The sequence below is a fragment of the Macaca thibetana genome, chromosome 11 (genome assembly GCF_024542745.1).
Source record: "Macaca thibetana thibetana isolate TM-01 chromosome 11, ASM2454274v1, whole genome shotgun sequence".
In the NCBI taxonomy this organism is placed as follows: Eukaryota; Metazoa; Chordata; class Mammalia; order Primates; family Cercopithecidae; genus Macaca; species Macaca thibetana.
This window is the reverse complement of record NC_065588.1, coordinates 22,678,613-22,690,293: the sequence shown is the minus strand read 5'-3', so window position 1 is coordinate 22,690,293 and position 11,681 is coordinate 22,678,613. Positions and strand designations below refer to the sequence as shown.

At 41.4% G+C, this 11,681-nt stretch overlaps 1 protein-coding gene across 15 annotated transcripts in view; it reads left to right on the top strand.

The window, feature by feature from the left end:
- Positions 1-3,032: 3,032 nt before the first annotated feature.
- Positions 3,033-11,681, top strand: part of C2CD5 (C2 calcium dependent domain containing 5) — a 94,969-nt gene continuing 86,320 nt past the window's right edge. For all 15 annotated transcript variants that reach the window (XM_050750104.1, XM_050750101.1, XM_050750098.1 and 12 more), the window contains exons 1-2: positions 3,033-3,501; positions 3,642-3,760. In XM_050750104.1, the coding sequence (XP_050606061.1) occupies positions 3,671-3,760 (90 nt within the window). In that variant the 5' untranslated portion in view covers positions 3,033-3,501; positions 3,642-3,670. The remainder of the gene's footprint in view (positions 3,502-3,641; positions 3,761-11,681) is intronic.

The window sequence follows — 11,681 nt, the reverse complement described above, 5'->3', positions numbered from 1 at the left end:
ATGAAGGGCACAAGGCAAAGAACTGAGAATTGAGAGATGAGTAAGAAGCAATCCCTTCCCTCAGAGTGCTCATGGTTTAGTGGGTGGGGGGGAGAGATGGATACATAATTATTGCATGGAAAGTATAATAATCAATGTATTAGATTTAGTAGTAGCATAGGTGAGAGTGAAGAGCATATTTATTAGGAAGGAGATCAGAGAAGACGTAGAAGTGACTTCTGTAAAAGGCAAAAGATTTATACGCTCTAAAAAGAAACAGAGGATTGACTTTTGAACTGAGTTATGAATTCATACGTGTTTGGTAGGATGACTATGAGAGAGATACTCCAGGAAGAAGGAAAAGTATAGTTTTTTGGAAAACTACATGTAATCTTTAAAGAGGTGGGTTCTTGGAATCACATTGTCTAGATTTAAAACCTGCCTCTATCATTAGCAGCTTTGTGACCTTGGGTAATCACCACAGCTTTGAAAACCCACAATTTTCTCATTTATAAAATGAAGGCTGATAATTCCTACCTCAGGATTTTAGGGAGCCTTAAAAGCTGTGAAACTGAATTCAGTAGCTAGCATGCAGCAAGCCAGTAATACATGTTAACTCTTGTTATTGTTAATTTAAAATGCAAAGAGTGGCAGGGTATGAAGCTAAAGAAGGTAATCAGGAGTCACATTATGGTAGATTTGTCAGGAAAGTTAGCACTGTTCCCAGCATTAATTAAAACAAACGAGAACAATTATTAGGAAACAGTTCAACTGAAGTCAGGCTTAAGTCTACTAAAAATAGTTTTCAGGAAGCATCTTAATTATAATCTCTTGTTGATGAAGCCTAAGGCAACAAGTATGTACAAGTATCTAATTAGGAGGCTGAGATTGCTAACCTCTAATTGTGCAATTTGCAAATTTTTTTTACATTACATTTTGTAATGCAATGCATTATTTTCCATTAATATTGGTGCTAAACTTCATTTTTCTAGTTTTTTTCTTTATACATTTCATATTTTTAAAAATGAGTTGGTAATATGGTAATACTTCGATTTTATCACAAAAACCATTTCAACCCTACCACCAAATACAACAAGCAACACTGATCATGCCGGGCAAGCTGGCTCATGCCTGTAATCCCAGCACTTTGTGAGGCCAAGGCAGGAGGATGGCTTAAGCCAGGATTGAGACCAGCCTGGGCAATACAGGGAGACTCCATCTCTACAAAAAATTTAAAAAAACTAGCAGAGCATGGTGGTGTGTGCATGTAGTCCCAGGAACTTGGTGGGCTGAGGGGAGGATCGCTTGGCCCAGAAGATTGAGGCTGTAGTGAGCTATGATCCTGTCACTGCACTCCAGGCTGGGTGACAGAGACCTTGTCTCAAAATAAATAAATAACCTTGATCACACAGAGTAGCCAACCTTCAGAATTTTGGCAAGGGTATTTTAAGGGTAGAGTCAGACTCCAGAAAAAGCTGCAGGTGGACCTAAGGAAATTTGCATGGGACCTATGACCCCTATCCTTTGACATAGTTCGAATTGATAGAAGTTTCTCTAGTCCAAAAAGCAAGCGATGTTTTTAGATTTTTATTTTGAGGAAGTCGTTTTCTCTGTAGGAGTTCAACTTCTCACTTATGTGAACAATATTCCTGTCATAGAAGGAATTTTTGTCATGAAAAGATAATTCGGGATCACTACTGTTTGGAGTATTTAATCTACTCTATTGAGTATTTTTGAAGTTAAAAAGATCATACAGATATCTTCACTTAGGAATGAAAGGTTATAATCTTTCAGCCGGCATGAGCTCTGATTTTGTTGATACTGGGTATACTGTTAATGCTGATTTTGATATTTGGTAAGCACTGGTTTATGTTATATCCTGTGTGTGCCTCCATTTCCCTAATGTAGTCTGAGCCTGTAGATAACACCTTACTTTATGTCTAGTTGAGGCAATGCTTCAAGATGTTTAATGCTCTCCGGGTTCATTTCTTGTGCTTGACTATACTTTCCATGGTAGGAAGTACTGAACTTCTGCTACTACTGTAGATCTTATCTTTAGGCTTGCGGATGCTTAAGAAAAACAGTGTGACGATCTAAGAGTGCAGGGCAAACCTTTTTTTTTTAATTAAAAAAGTTTCTTTTTAAGAGACATGGTTTCACTGTTGCCCAGGTTGGGATGCAGTGGTGAGATGACAGCTCACGGCAGCCTCAAACTCCTGGGCTCAAGCAATTCTCCCAGATTCTCCCACCTCAGCTTCCTAGGTAGCTGAGACCACCGACGAACCACTGGCCCAGCTAATTTTTGCATTTCTTGTAGAGAAGGGGTCTTACTATGTTGCCCCTTCTCCATGTGGCTGGTCTCGAACTCCTGGCCTCAATCAATCCTCCTGCCTCAGCCTCCCACAGTGCTGGGATTACAAGTCTGAGCCACCGCACCCACCAGCAGAAACTCTATTTCAAGAGGCGACTTTGGATTTCAAGGTGACCTCCCCCACCCCGCCCACAGTAATATCTGTGACCCAGTAAACAATACAAGTGCCTATGACTGAATACAAAATTTCACCAAATAATATTTATTTCACTATTCGAGATGTGCCTGGTATCTCTATTTCTTTTTCTTTTTTTTTCCTGGAGACAGAGGAGTGATCTAGGCTCACTGCAACCTCCGCCTCCCAGGTTCAAGCCATTTTCCTGCCTCAGCTTCCTGAGTAGCTGGAATTAGAGGCACTTGCCATGACGCCCAGCTAATTTTTGCATTTTTAGTAGAGTCGGGGTTTCGCCATGTTGTCCAGGCTGGTCTGGAACTCCTGACCTCAGGTGATCCGCCCGCCTCGCATCCCAAAGTGCTGGGATTACAGACGTGAGCCACTGCGCCCCGCCATCTAACTCTATTTCATAGAAAACTGAAACCACCACACGCAACCGTACCCCTTCCAAGTAGAAACCAGCTAATTTGGTTTTACGAATCACTAAAGGGGTCACTAAACGCCGACTGAAAACGCTCTTCTAGCAGTCTTCGCTGCTACTCCATCTGTCACAGCCCATCCGAAAAGCGGCGTTAGCAGCTGGGAAGGCCGCGGCCGGAAGCTAAGTCACAGAGCCGCACTCGCGCTTCAGCCCGCAAGATGGAGCGTTTCCCTCCAGGGAAGCAGCGCCGCACCTATGCACAGCCTCGACTCGGTGGATGATGCAGGACTCGGCCCATTTCCCTGCCCTCCAGCTTTCTCAAAGTTAGCCCCGCCCCTTATCTTTCCTCGGCGAGTTTAGTTTCGCCCCGCCAAGTGGGCAGAGCGCCGAACGATCGATGCTTTCTTCAGTGCCCTGAGAGCCGCCATTTTTGAGGGCGGGGGAAGAGAAACAAGCAGCGGCGGCAGAGGCTCAATGGGATGCTGACTGGGTTTTGCTTCTCGTCCCAGCCCTGTGGGGCCGGGGCAGAAGAATCCATCAAAGCCCTTCCTCCGGCCGCCTCTCCGGAATGAGGTCTCAGCACCCGCGTGGGACAGCACCCTTCCTCCTGCCTGAGTGAGTGGCGACCTGCGGCGCGACTGCCGGGCGCCCGCGCGCGCCCCCGCGCGCCCCTTCGCTGTCAGTTACCCCGCGCGCCTCCGCCCCTCTCCCGCCGGCCTCGCGCTCGGCGCAGACTCGTTTGTTTGTTTCTGCAGGAGACCAAGAAGAGGCCGAAACCGAGACCATGCCTGGGAAGCTGAAGGTGAAAATCGTGGCTGGGCGCCATTTGCCAGTGATGGACCGTGCAAGTGACCTGACTGATGCCTTCGTGGAGGTTGGTGCGGGGTCCTGCCCCTCAAAACACAGGGAGCGCCAAGCCCTGTGAAGGATCTACCTACCTCGCCCCCAGCCCCTCAGCCTATTCCCCCCTCGACTGCCCTCCCGTCGGCCGTGATTGTCCAGCTGTCCCACGAGGGATGACCGCCGAGACTTCAGTGCGTGCGATGGGTGCACGGCTTGCAGGCGTCCGCGGCACAGTCCGCTGCGCGGGGAGGCTTGTACTGTTCTGCATGCGGGGGTGACCCTGATGTCAGGACTCATTAACAGGCCACCTGCCACTCAGGAGATCCCAAGGCGTGGCCGCGCAGCCACCGACACACACACACACACGCGCGCACACACACACACACACGAATGCCGGGGTGACTCTGATGTCAGGACTCATTAACAGGCCACCTGCCACTCAGGAGATCTCAAAGTGTGACCCCACAGCCACTGAAACACACACACACACACACACACACACACCCCCCCTTGGAAGGGATGGCCAGAGTGGTGGACATCATGTTTAAGAAGGTGCATGAATTCCTTTATGGACACTTGGAGTCCCACAGTGCGTCCCACATGCCTAACATTTTGTGAATCTGCCATGCACGTTCTAAAACACAACTGTAACACTTCCTGCTCTTGCATAGACTGGTAGGTCTGATGAGGTGTTTCAGAGTAATTTAGCGCCTTGAGGTAGGAAGTCAATTAATTGCCATGGACTTAAATTGCAAAATTGCTTTTTAAGTCTAATGATTAGTTTAAAAGTCATGCAAATTAGTAAAGGCCTAGGGCCGGGAAGGTAATAACCCAGAGTCTGAAAGAAGCCAAGTGAAGATTGTAATAAAAATTGGCGTGATGAGCCAGAGCATTAGAGCAGTAATCATTTGGGCTATTAGTGCTTAGAGTTGATGGATAGATATATCATAATATATAGCCCGATTTCATCTCAATATTCCTGATGTTTCCTAAGTGTTCTCTAACCTAATAATTGCAGTTCACTGCCCCTCCTCATTGTCATGGTGATTCTTAATCACTTCATTGGAAAAAGTTTTTGAGTGCTGTTGTGCCAGATGTTAGGTAATAGGAATCCACAAATAACTGAAGCATAGTGTTTGCTTTCCGGTAGTTCAGACATCGACCCACACAGCCTATTTAATAATTAATAGGTAACGTGTTGAATTTAATAATTGCCTGATCTGTGCTAAGTACTTTTAAATTCTTAGTTTTCACAACAGTCCTACTATAGGAGTATTGTTATTGTCCCATGTTACGGTTGAGGTAACTGAGGCCCAGGAAGGGTAAATAATTTGCTTAAGGTTACATAGCTTGCAAACTTCCATAGCCTGACAGTTTGTTCTCTTAACCGCTCTGCTAGTACAGCCTCACCAGACAAAGTGATGAGTATTGTATTAGAATATGGAAACAATTGTCTCTGAAGGTTGAGAAAGGCTTGCTGTGAAAGTGACATTTGAAATGGGCCTTGAAGGACACCCAGGATTTTACCGGGCAAAGGGAACATCAAAGGCAGTCATAGGATGGGATATATAGTAAGTTCAGGAAACTGCCTTAGTTTGGTATGTGTCTGGAGGAAAGGGTATGAGATATGTGGGTAGTGGAGCTTGTTAAGGATGAGGCTGGAAAGCCCTATTTTCTATAAAACCTCCTTTTCTGTAGTATTTATAAGGAGGAATAAGGAAGCTTTTTTTTTTTTCTTTCTTTCTTTTTTAAAGACAAGTTTTATTCTGTTGCCCAGGCTGGAATGCAGCTCACTGCAGCCTCCAACTCCCGGCCTCAAGCCATCCTCCTGCCTCTCCCGCTTCAGCCTCCCAAAGTGCTGGGATTATGGACCTGAGCCACCACACCTGGCCAGGGGAGTTTTTAAAGCAGAAATAAAATAAGATCATGTTTGTATTAGTTTGTTTCTTTATAGGATGGCCTGAATGGGAATGCTATTGATTGACTAGACAGATGGGAAGTGAGGCAGGGAGATCGGTTAAGAAGGTGGTAAAATTATCCAGGTAATATGTGGGAATGTGCATAGGAATGGATTTGAACAGGAAGATTTGTGGGACATTTCTTAGGTTAAAATTGTCAGGCCTTGATAGTTATGTGGATTTTGCTGGTGATGAAGGGGCTGATTCACAGGTTACTTACTATTGCCTTCTTTGAACAAATTGAGTGTCGGCTGTTTGCCAGGCTCTGGGCTAGTCACTGGTCTAGCCAATGGATAAACATGGTGAGTAAGACAGACTTGGTTCCTGCTCTTAATGCAGCTTATATTTTAGTAGGAGAGACAGATAAATTTAAAGGTAAATAAGGTAAATAAAATTTAAATGTATTTAAAATTATTTAAATAAAAAGGTAAATAAATTATTAAATATATAGTTACAAATTGGGATGGGTGCCATGAAAGAGAACAATAGAAAGAGAACAACAGGGAACACCTACTTTAGGTTGAGTTATCAGGGGAGGTCCCTGAGAAAAGTGTTTGTCAACCCAGAATCTAGTGGATGAGAAGGAGCCTGCTGCTGAGGGAGCATATTTGTGTGTGTAGGGGAGTGGGTGGACAGAAGGCAACCCGGATATCTCATGTCGAGATTTGGTGTGTTTTAGGAAGTGAAGGAAGATGCCTGTGGCTGGCACATAGTCAGTGAAGGGAAGAGTAGTATAAGATAAAGTTGGAGAGTTAATCAAAGAGCCAGTCTTGCAAGGACTAAGGCCATGATTAACAGTTTGAATTTTACCCTAAATTCATTGAAAAGCCCTTGTTAAGATGAGCACTGTTGTTATATGGAGAATGGATTGAAGGGGAAAGAGTAGAAATCAGGCAGTTAGGAGATTCCGTAATAGTTCAAATAACAGGTGATATGGGCCAAGGTGATGGATTTGATAATGCAGACAAGTGGATGAATTCCAGGTGTATTTTGAAGATAGATTAAAAGATGACTCCTAGCTTTCTGAAGTATTGGGTTTTCTGAAACTCCATGGAGATGGTAAAGATTGAGGTGGATCATTTTCCATTTCAGCATGTTAGGTTTGTGATGTCTGTAGGGCCTTTAATTGGAGATGTTAAGGAAGTGATTTATGACTGTGGCATTCAAAAAAAAAAAGGTCTGAGTAAAAATGAGGACACGAGCCAGTGTTTCTCAAGTCCTGTGAGACCCAGGACTCCCTTTAGATAGCCGGTATTTTACCCTTTCTATCCTGGCATGATATTTTTTAGTTAATATATCCTGTGTATTCTTACAATTAAAAACAAACCAGTACCATGGTCTAACTATGACAGAGAAATAGAAGTTGTTGTTGTTGTTATCACTATTATTTTTTTGAGACAGTCTTGCTCTTTCACCTAGGCTGGAGTGCAGTGGTGTGATCTTGGCTCACTGCAACCTCCGTCTCCTGGGTTCAAGTGATTCTCCTGTCTCAGCCTCCAGAGTAGCTGGGATTACAGGCGCTCGCCACCACGCCCTGCTAATTTTTGTATTTTTTAGTAGAGACGGGGTTTTGCCATGTTGGCCAGGCTGGTCTCAAACTCCTGACCTCAGATGATCCACCTGCCTGGGTCTCCCAAAGTTCTGGGATTACAAGTGTGAGCCACTGTGCCCGGCCTGTTGTTATTATGTTAATATGGAAGTACTTTTTCATGACCATAATAGAAAACATGAGGTAATCAGATGAATCAATGAATATTTATTCAGCCTTTGTATGTATTAGATACTACTGGATGCTGGGGCTATGGCAGTAAATTTAAAAGAACTTCAGTCATGGAACTTACATTTTAGTGGGAGAAGAGAGTTCATAAATAAGGTAATTAAGTAAAAGATATAGTATACTGGATCAATGAATATTTATTTGACCTTTGTATGTATTAGACACTGTACTGGATACTGGGGCTATAGCAATAAATTATAAAAACTTGAGTCATGGAACTTACATTTTAGTGGGAGGAGAGAGTTCACAAATAAGGTAAGTAAATAAAAGATATAGTATGCTGGATGTTGAGAAATGCCCCATATGGAGAAAATAAAGCTGGGACACGGAATAGGCAGTGCAGCGCCTATGTGAAAATCACGTGAATATAACTGCTTCTCAAACAGAGCGAGACAGTTGTGTAGTTTTGGCATCTCAGATCTTCATTGCCATTGGTTATCTGATTTTTCAAAATAGTCAACTCATGGGAAAAAGCAGAGTTGCCTCTTGATTTACGATGGTTGTAGTTCTTGACAATTATGTACACTGAAACCTGATTGTAATACTTTTATCTGTAAAACTGAGGTTCTAGGTAGGTTTCTTTTTTTTCTTTTTCTTTTTTTTTTTTTTTTTTTTGAGACAGAGCTTTGCTCTTGTTGCCCAGGTCGGAATGCAATGGTGCTGTCTCAGCTCACTGTAACCTCTGCCTCCCAGGTTCAAGCGATCTTCCTGCCTCAGCCTCCTGAGTAGCTAGGACTACTGGTACACCACCATGCCTGGCTAATTTTTTGTATTTTTGTAGAGGCAGGGTTTCACCATGTTGTACAGACTGGTCTTGAACACCTGACCTCAGGTGATCTACCCGCCTTGGCCTCCCAAAGTGCGGGGATTACAGGCATGGGCCACCGCACCCGGCCTTCTAGGTAGGTTTCTTACCCATGTGATTGTCTAGTGGGACATTTGAAAATCATGACATGGTAAAAGTCTTCATTGTTGGGAACTCACTTGCATTGAAGAATACCTAGCATTTCTGGCCCTTCTTCACTTAATGCAATTACTATTTTCCGCAAAAACACTGCTAGAAATTTCTAAAGCTTCTTTAGGAGTTGGTTCTGTCTTTTTTGCAAACCTGTGACTTAGGGGAAGGGAGAGAAACAGGATGAATCCTTGAAAAAACTTGTTATTAAGAGGTTTATTAGAGGAGGAGGACTAGGGGAAGGAAACTGAGATTGTGAGCCAGTGGGTGGGAGAAAAATGGGGAACATAATGTCTTAGAAGGCAAAAGAGGAAGTTTCTTTAAAGAGGAAGCTCAACTGTCAGATGTTACTGGGGTCAAATAAGAAGATAGAAAAATTATTGGATTGGACAACATGGGGGTGTGACAAGAGGCATGATGAGGATGGAATCCCATCCTGTAGTGATTTAAAGAGAATTAAAGTACATGGGAAGTGAGGAAGTAGAAAGAGCATGAATAGGCAACTGTTTCAAGGTGTATGGCTATGAAGGGGGGAGGAAAAATAGTGTGGTATTTAAGAAGTAGTTTTAGTACTTAAAAAATAAATGAAAAGATACAGAAACTATTTGTGTGCTAATAGGAATAATCCCGTAGAAAGGGGAAAAATTAATGCAGGAAAAGGGGGATAATGAAGGATTACAATATGATAAAGGGAAAAATGCTTGATATAGACTAAGTTCATAGAAGAGGGAGATAATGAAGCATGGGCTAGTCATGAGAAAGCTTTATCCTGGGCCTGGAGGATGGTAAAATTTCCAAAGGCAGAGAGAAAAAGGAAGAAAAAATTTTCAGGTGACTAGCACAAACTTGATAAAAGCAAAAGAAGAAATAGGGTATGTATCGATGTAATTGAATGTATTTCAATTGAATGAATTTCATTCATATGTAATCGGAAGGAGGATTCTTGTTGAACAGAAGTGGGAAATAAATCTGGCTAGGAAAGGGGGATACAGATTACTGAATAGTCCAAAAATTAGGAGGAGAAGTCTATACAGTTGAAGCTCTCTTGACAACTTCCATTAACTGACTCATTGCAATCCTCAGTGCTCTGCATTCCTTCCATAAAGCGTATTCATAAATACTCCTCCGGGTAAGACTACTCTAGTGTGCCTGGAGTTTCCCATCAGTTGGCTGATATACTTTACCAAGAGGCAGTTGTGTTTATTCCCAAATCTGCTTATGTCAACTGTATTTGTTACTATATTTTATTTAAAGCTTATATAAATCAGTGAATGTAAAGACATGGAAATGGTCACTAAAAATTGCTCTTGAATTAGGTGGAGAAAAGATTGTAAAAAATAGAGGATTAGTGAATGTAAAGACATGAAAATGGTCACTAAAAATTACTCTTGAATTAGGTGGAGAAAAGATTGTAAAAAATAGAGTATTCTTTGTTCATGCTTTTTAAAGTATTTTATTTCCCAAACTGGAAATCAGAGATGACTGTGGCTTATGCAAAAAAGATGACTAAACGGTTGACTTTTACGCAAAGAAGAAGTCTTAGCCTTAAATTAAAAGACAGGAATGAATGTTTGTTTATATGTTTTATCTTAAAATATTTAGTTTGTATTATTTTTAGTGATCCTCTAATTTAGCCAAGTTATTTGATTAACTGATCATGTATTGGTCCTGGTTGCATTGATTGAGAGAATTTCCACTATATATGATGTCAGGAGTGTAGGGACCCAGCGAAGACCAAGTAATACTTAAAGATGATTAGTCTTGCAGGAATCTCTAGAGTGAGATGGGGTTCTGTATAAGGGAAGTATTAATGGAAATATATCTCAATATTAACGTGTGTTACCAATTGTTTGGCCAAACTGCATTGTCATCTTGTGTTTTTCTAGGAACCTTTGAGGGAACAGGGAGAGGAAAATAAATATTTAATGAATATTTCCTGCGTACATACATTTTGCTAGGTCTCTACATGTGTTATATCATGTAATGCTCACTTAACAATCCCACTTTTCAGAGGAAGAAGCCAATTTAAATAACAGATTAATAACTTTCTCAAGGTAATTTAGCTAATGAGTAGGTAAAGAGAATGCTTTACTTTACTGGGGAAGATCTCCATTAAAATCCCTGATGTTCTTTAACAAAGTTATAAGGCATTCATTTAATTGCTGAGTAATAAAATGTCCTTTTAATTATATAAGACTAAGTGAACCGAGATTCTCCTGTGCCAGAATGAAAATCATCTAATGTTGGCAAAATACACACTCCAGCCTTTTTCTTTTTGTTTCTTGTCCTTTATTTACTTGTTTGAGAGACTGGGTCTTGCTCTGTCACTCAGGCCTGAATGCAGCCGCCTTGAACTCCTGACTTCAAGCAGTCCTCTTGCCTTAGCTTCCTGAGTAGCTGGGACTGCAGGCACGCACCACCCTGCCTGGCTGATGCCTTTTCCTTTTTTCTAAAGTCTTTTTTGTTTGTTTAATGCAGTTTGTGGACTATCAGATCTTTATTTAGAATGAACAGTTGCACAACAACAAAAAGGCACAGTATAGCGAAACTGTTATAGTGGGACAAAACTGTAGAGTGCTTTAAATTTGTCACTTAAAAAATCATGTGCTACTTTTGGCAGTTGAGCCAAAACCCTTAAGTATATTTGGCTTTTGAATGATTTTGAATGTTTTTATAAATCCTAACAGTATTTTACTTCATATAAAGCAACTTTAGATAAATTAGACAGTAAGTATTTCCATCATGCCTTGAATATTGAAATGGAATGAAAATTAAATTAGTAATTAAGCAAGAACCTCTATTCTCCCTAAGTTTTTCCTTATTAAGTTTCATTTCTTTATTGTTGTGATTTTAAAAATTATGCAAGTAATACTTGAATGCTCCCCATTAAAAAAGATTCAAACACTCAAATATAACTTGAAAACCCCTTACTTTCTTCTTACAACACTGTACTCTATTCCCTACACCCGATCAGTCCCTTCTACAGAGATAATTGCTGTCAGTTCTTTGGTTTATGTTAATCTTTTCTTCATCCCCTTAAAAAAATACTTGTATATCTATATTGCATTTTTAGAAACAAATATAATCCTACTTTATATATTCTGCTACTTGTTTTTTCAGTTATTGTGTAATTAATATCTTCTCATGACAGTATGTATAATCGACTCCATTCTTTATAGGGGCACATGATTTATTCAGTCACTTTCCTGCTGAATGACTATATTTTTGGTGGAGGGGGGGGGCTTATGTGAAAGTACTTCTG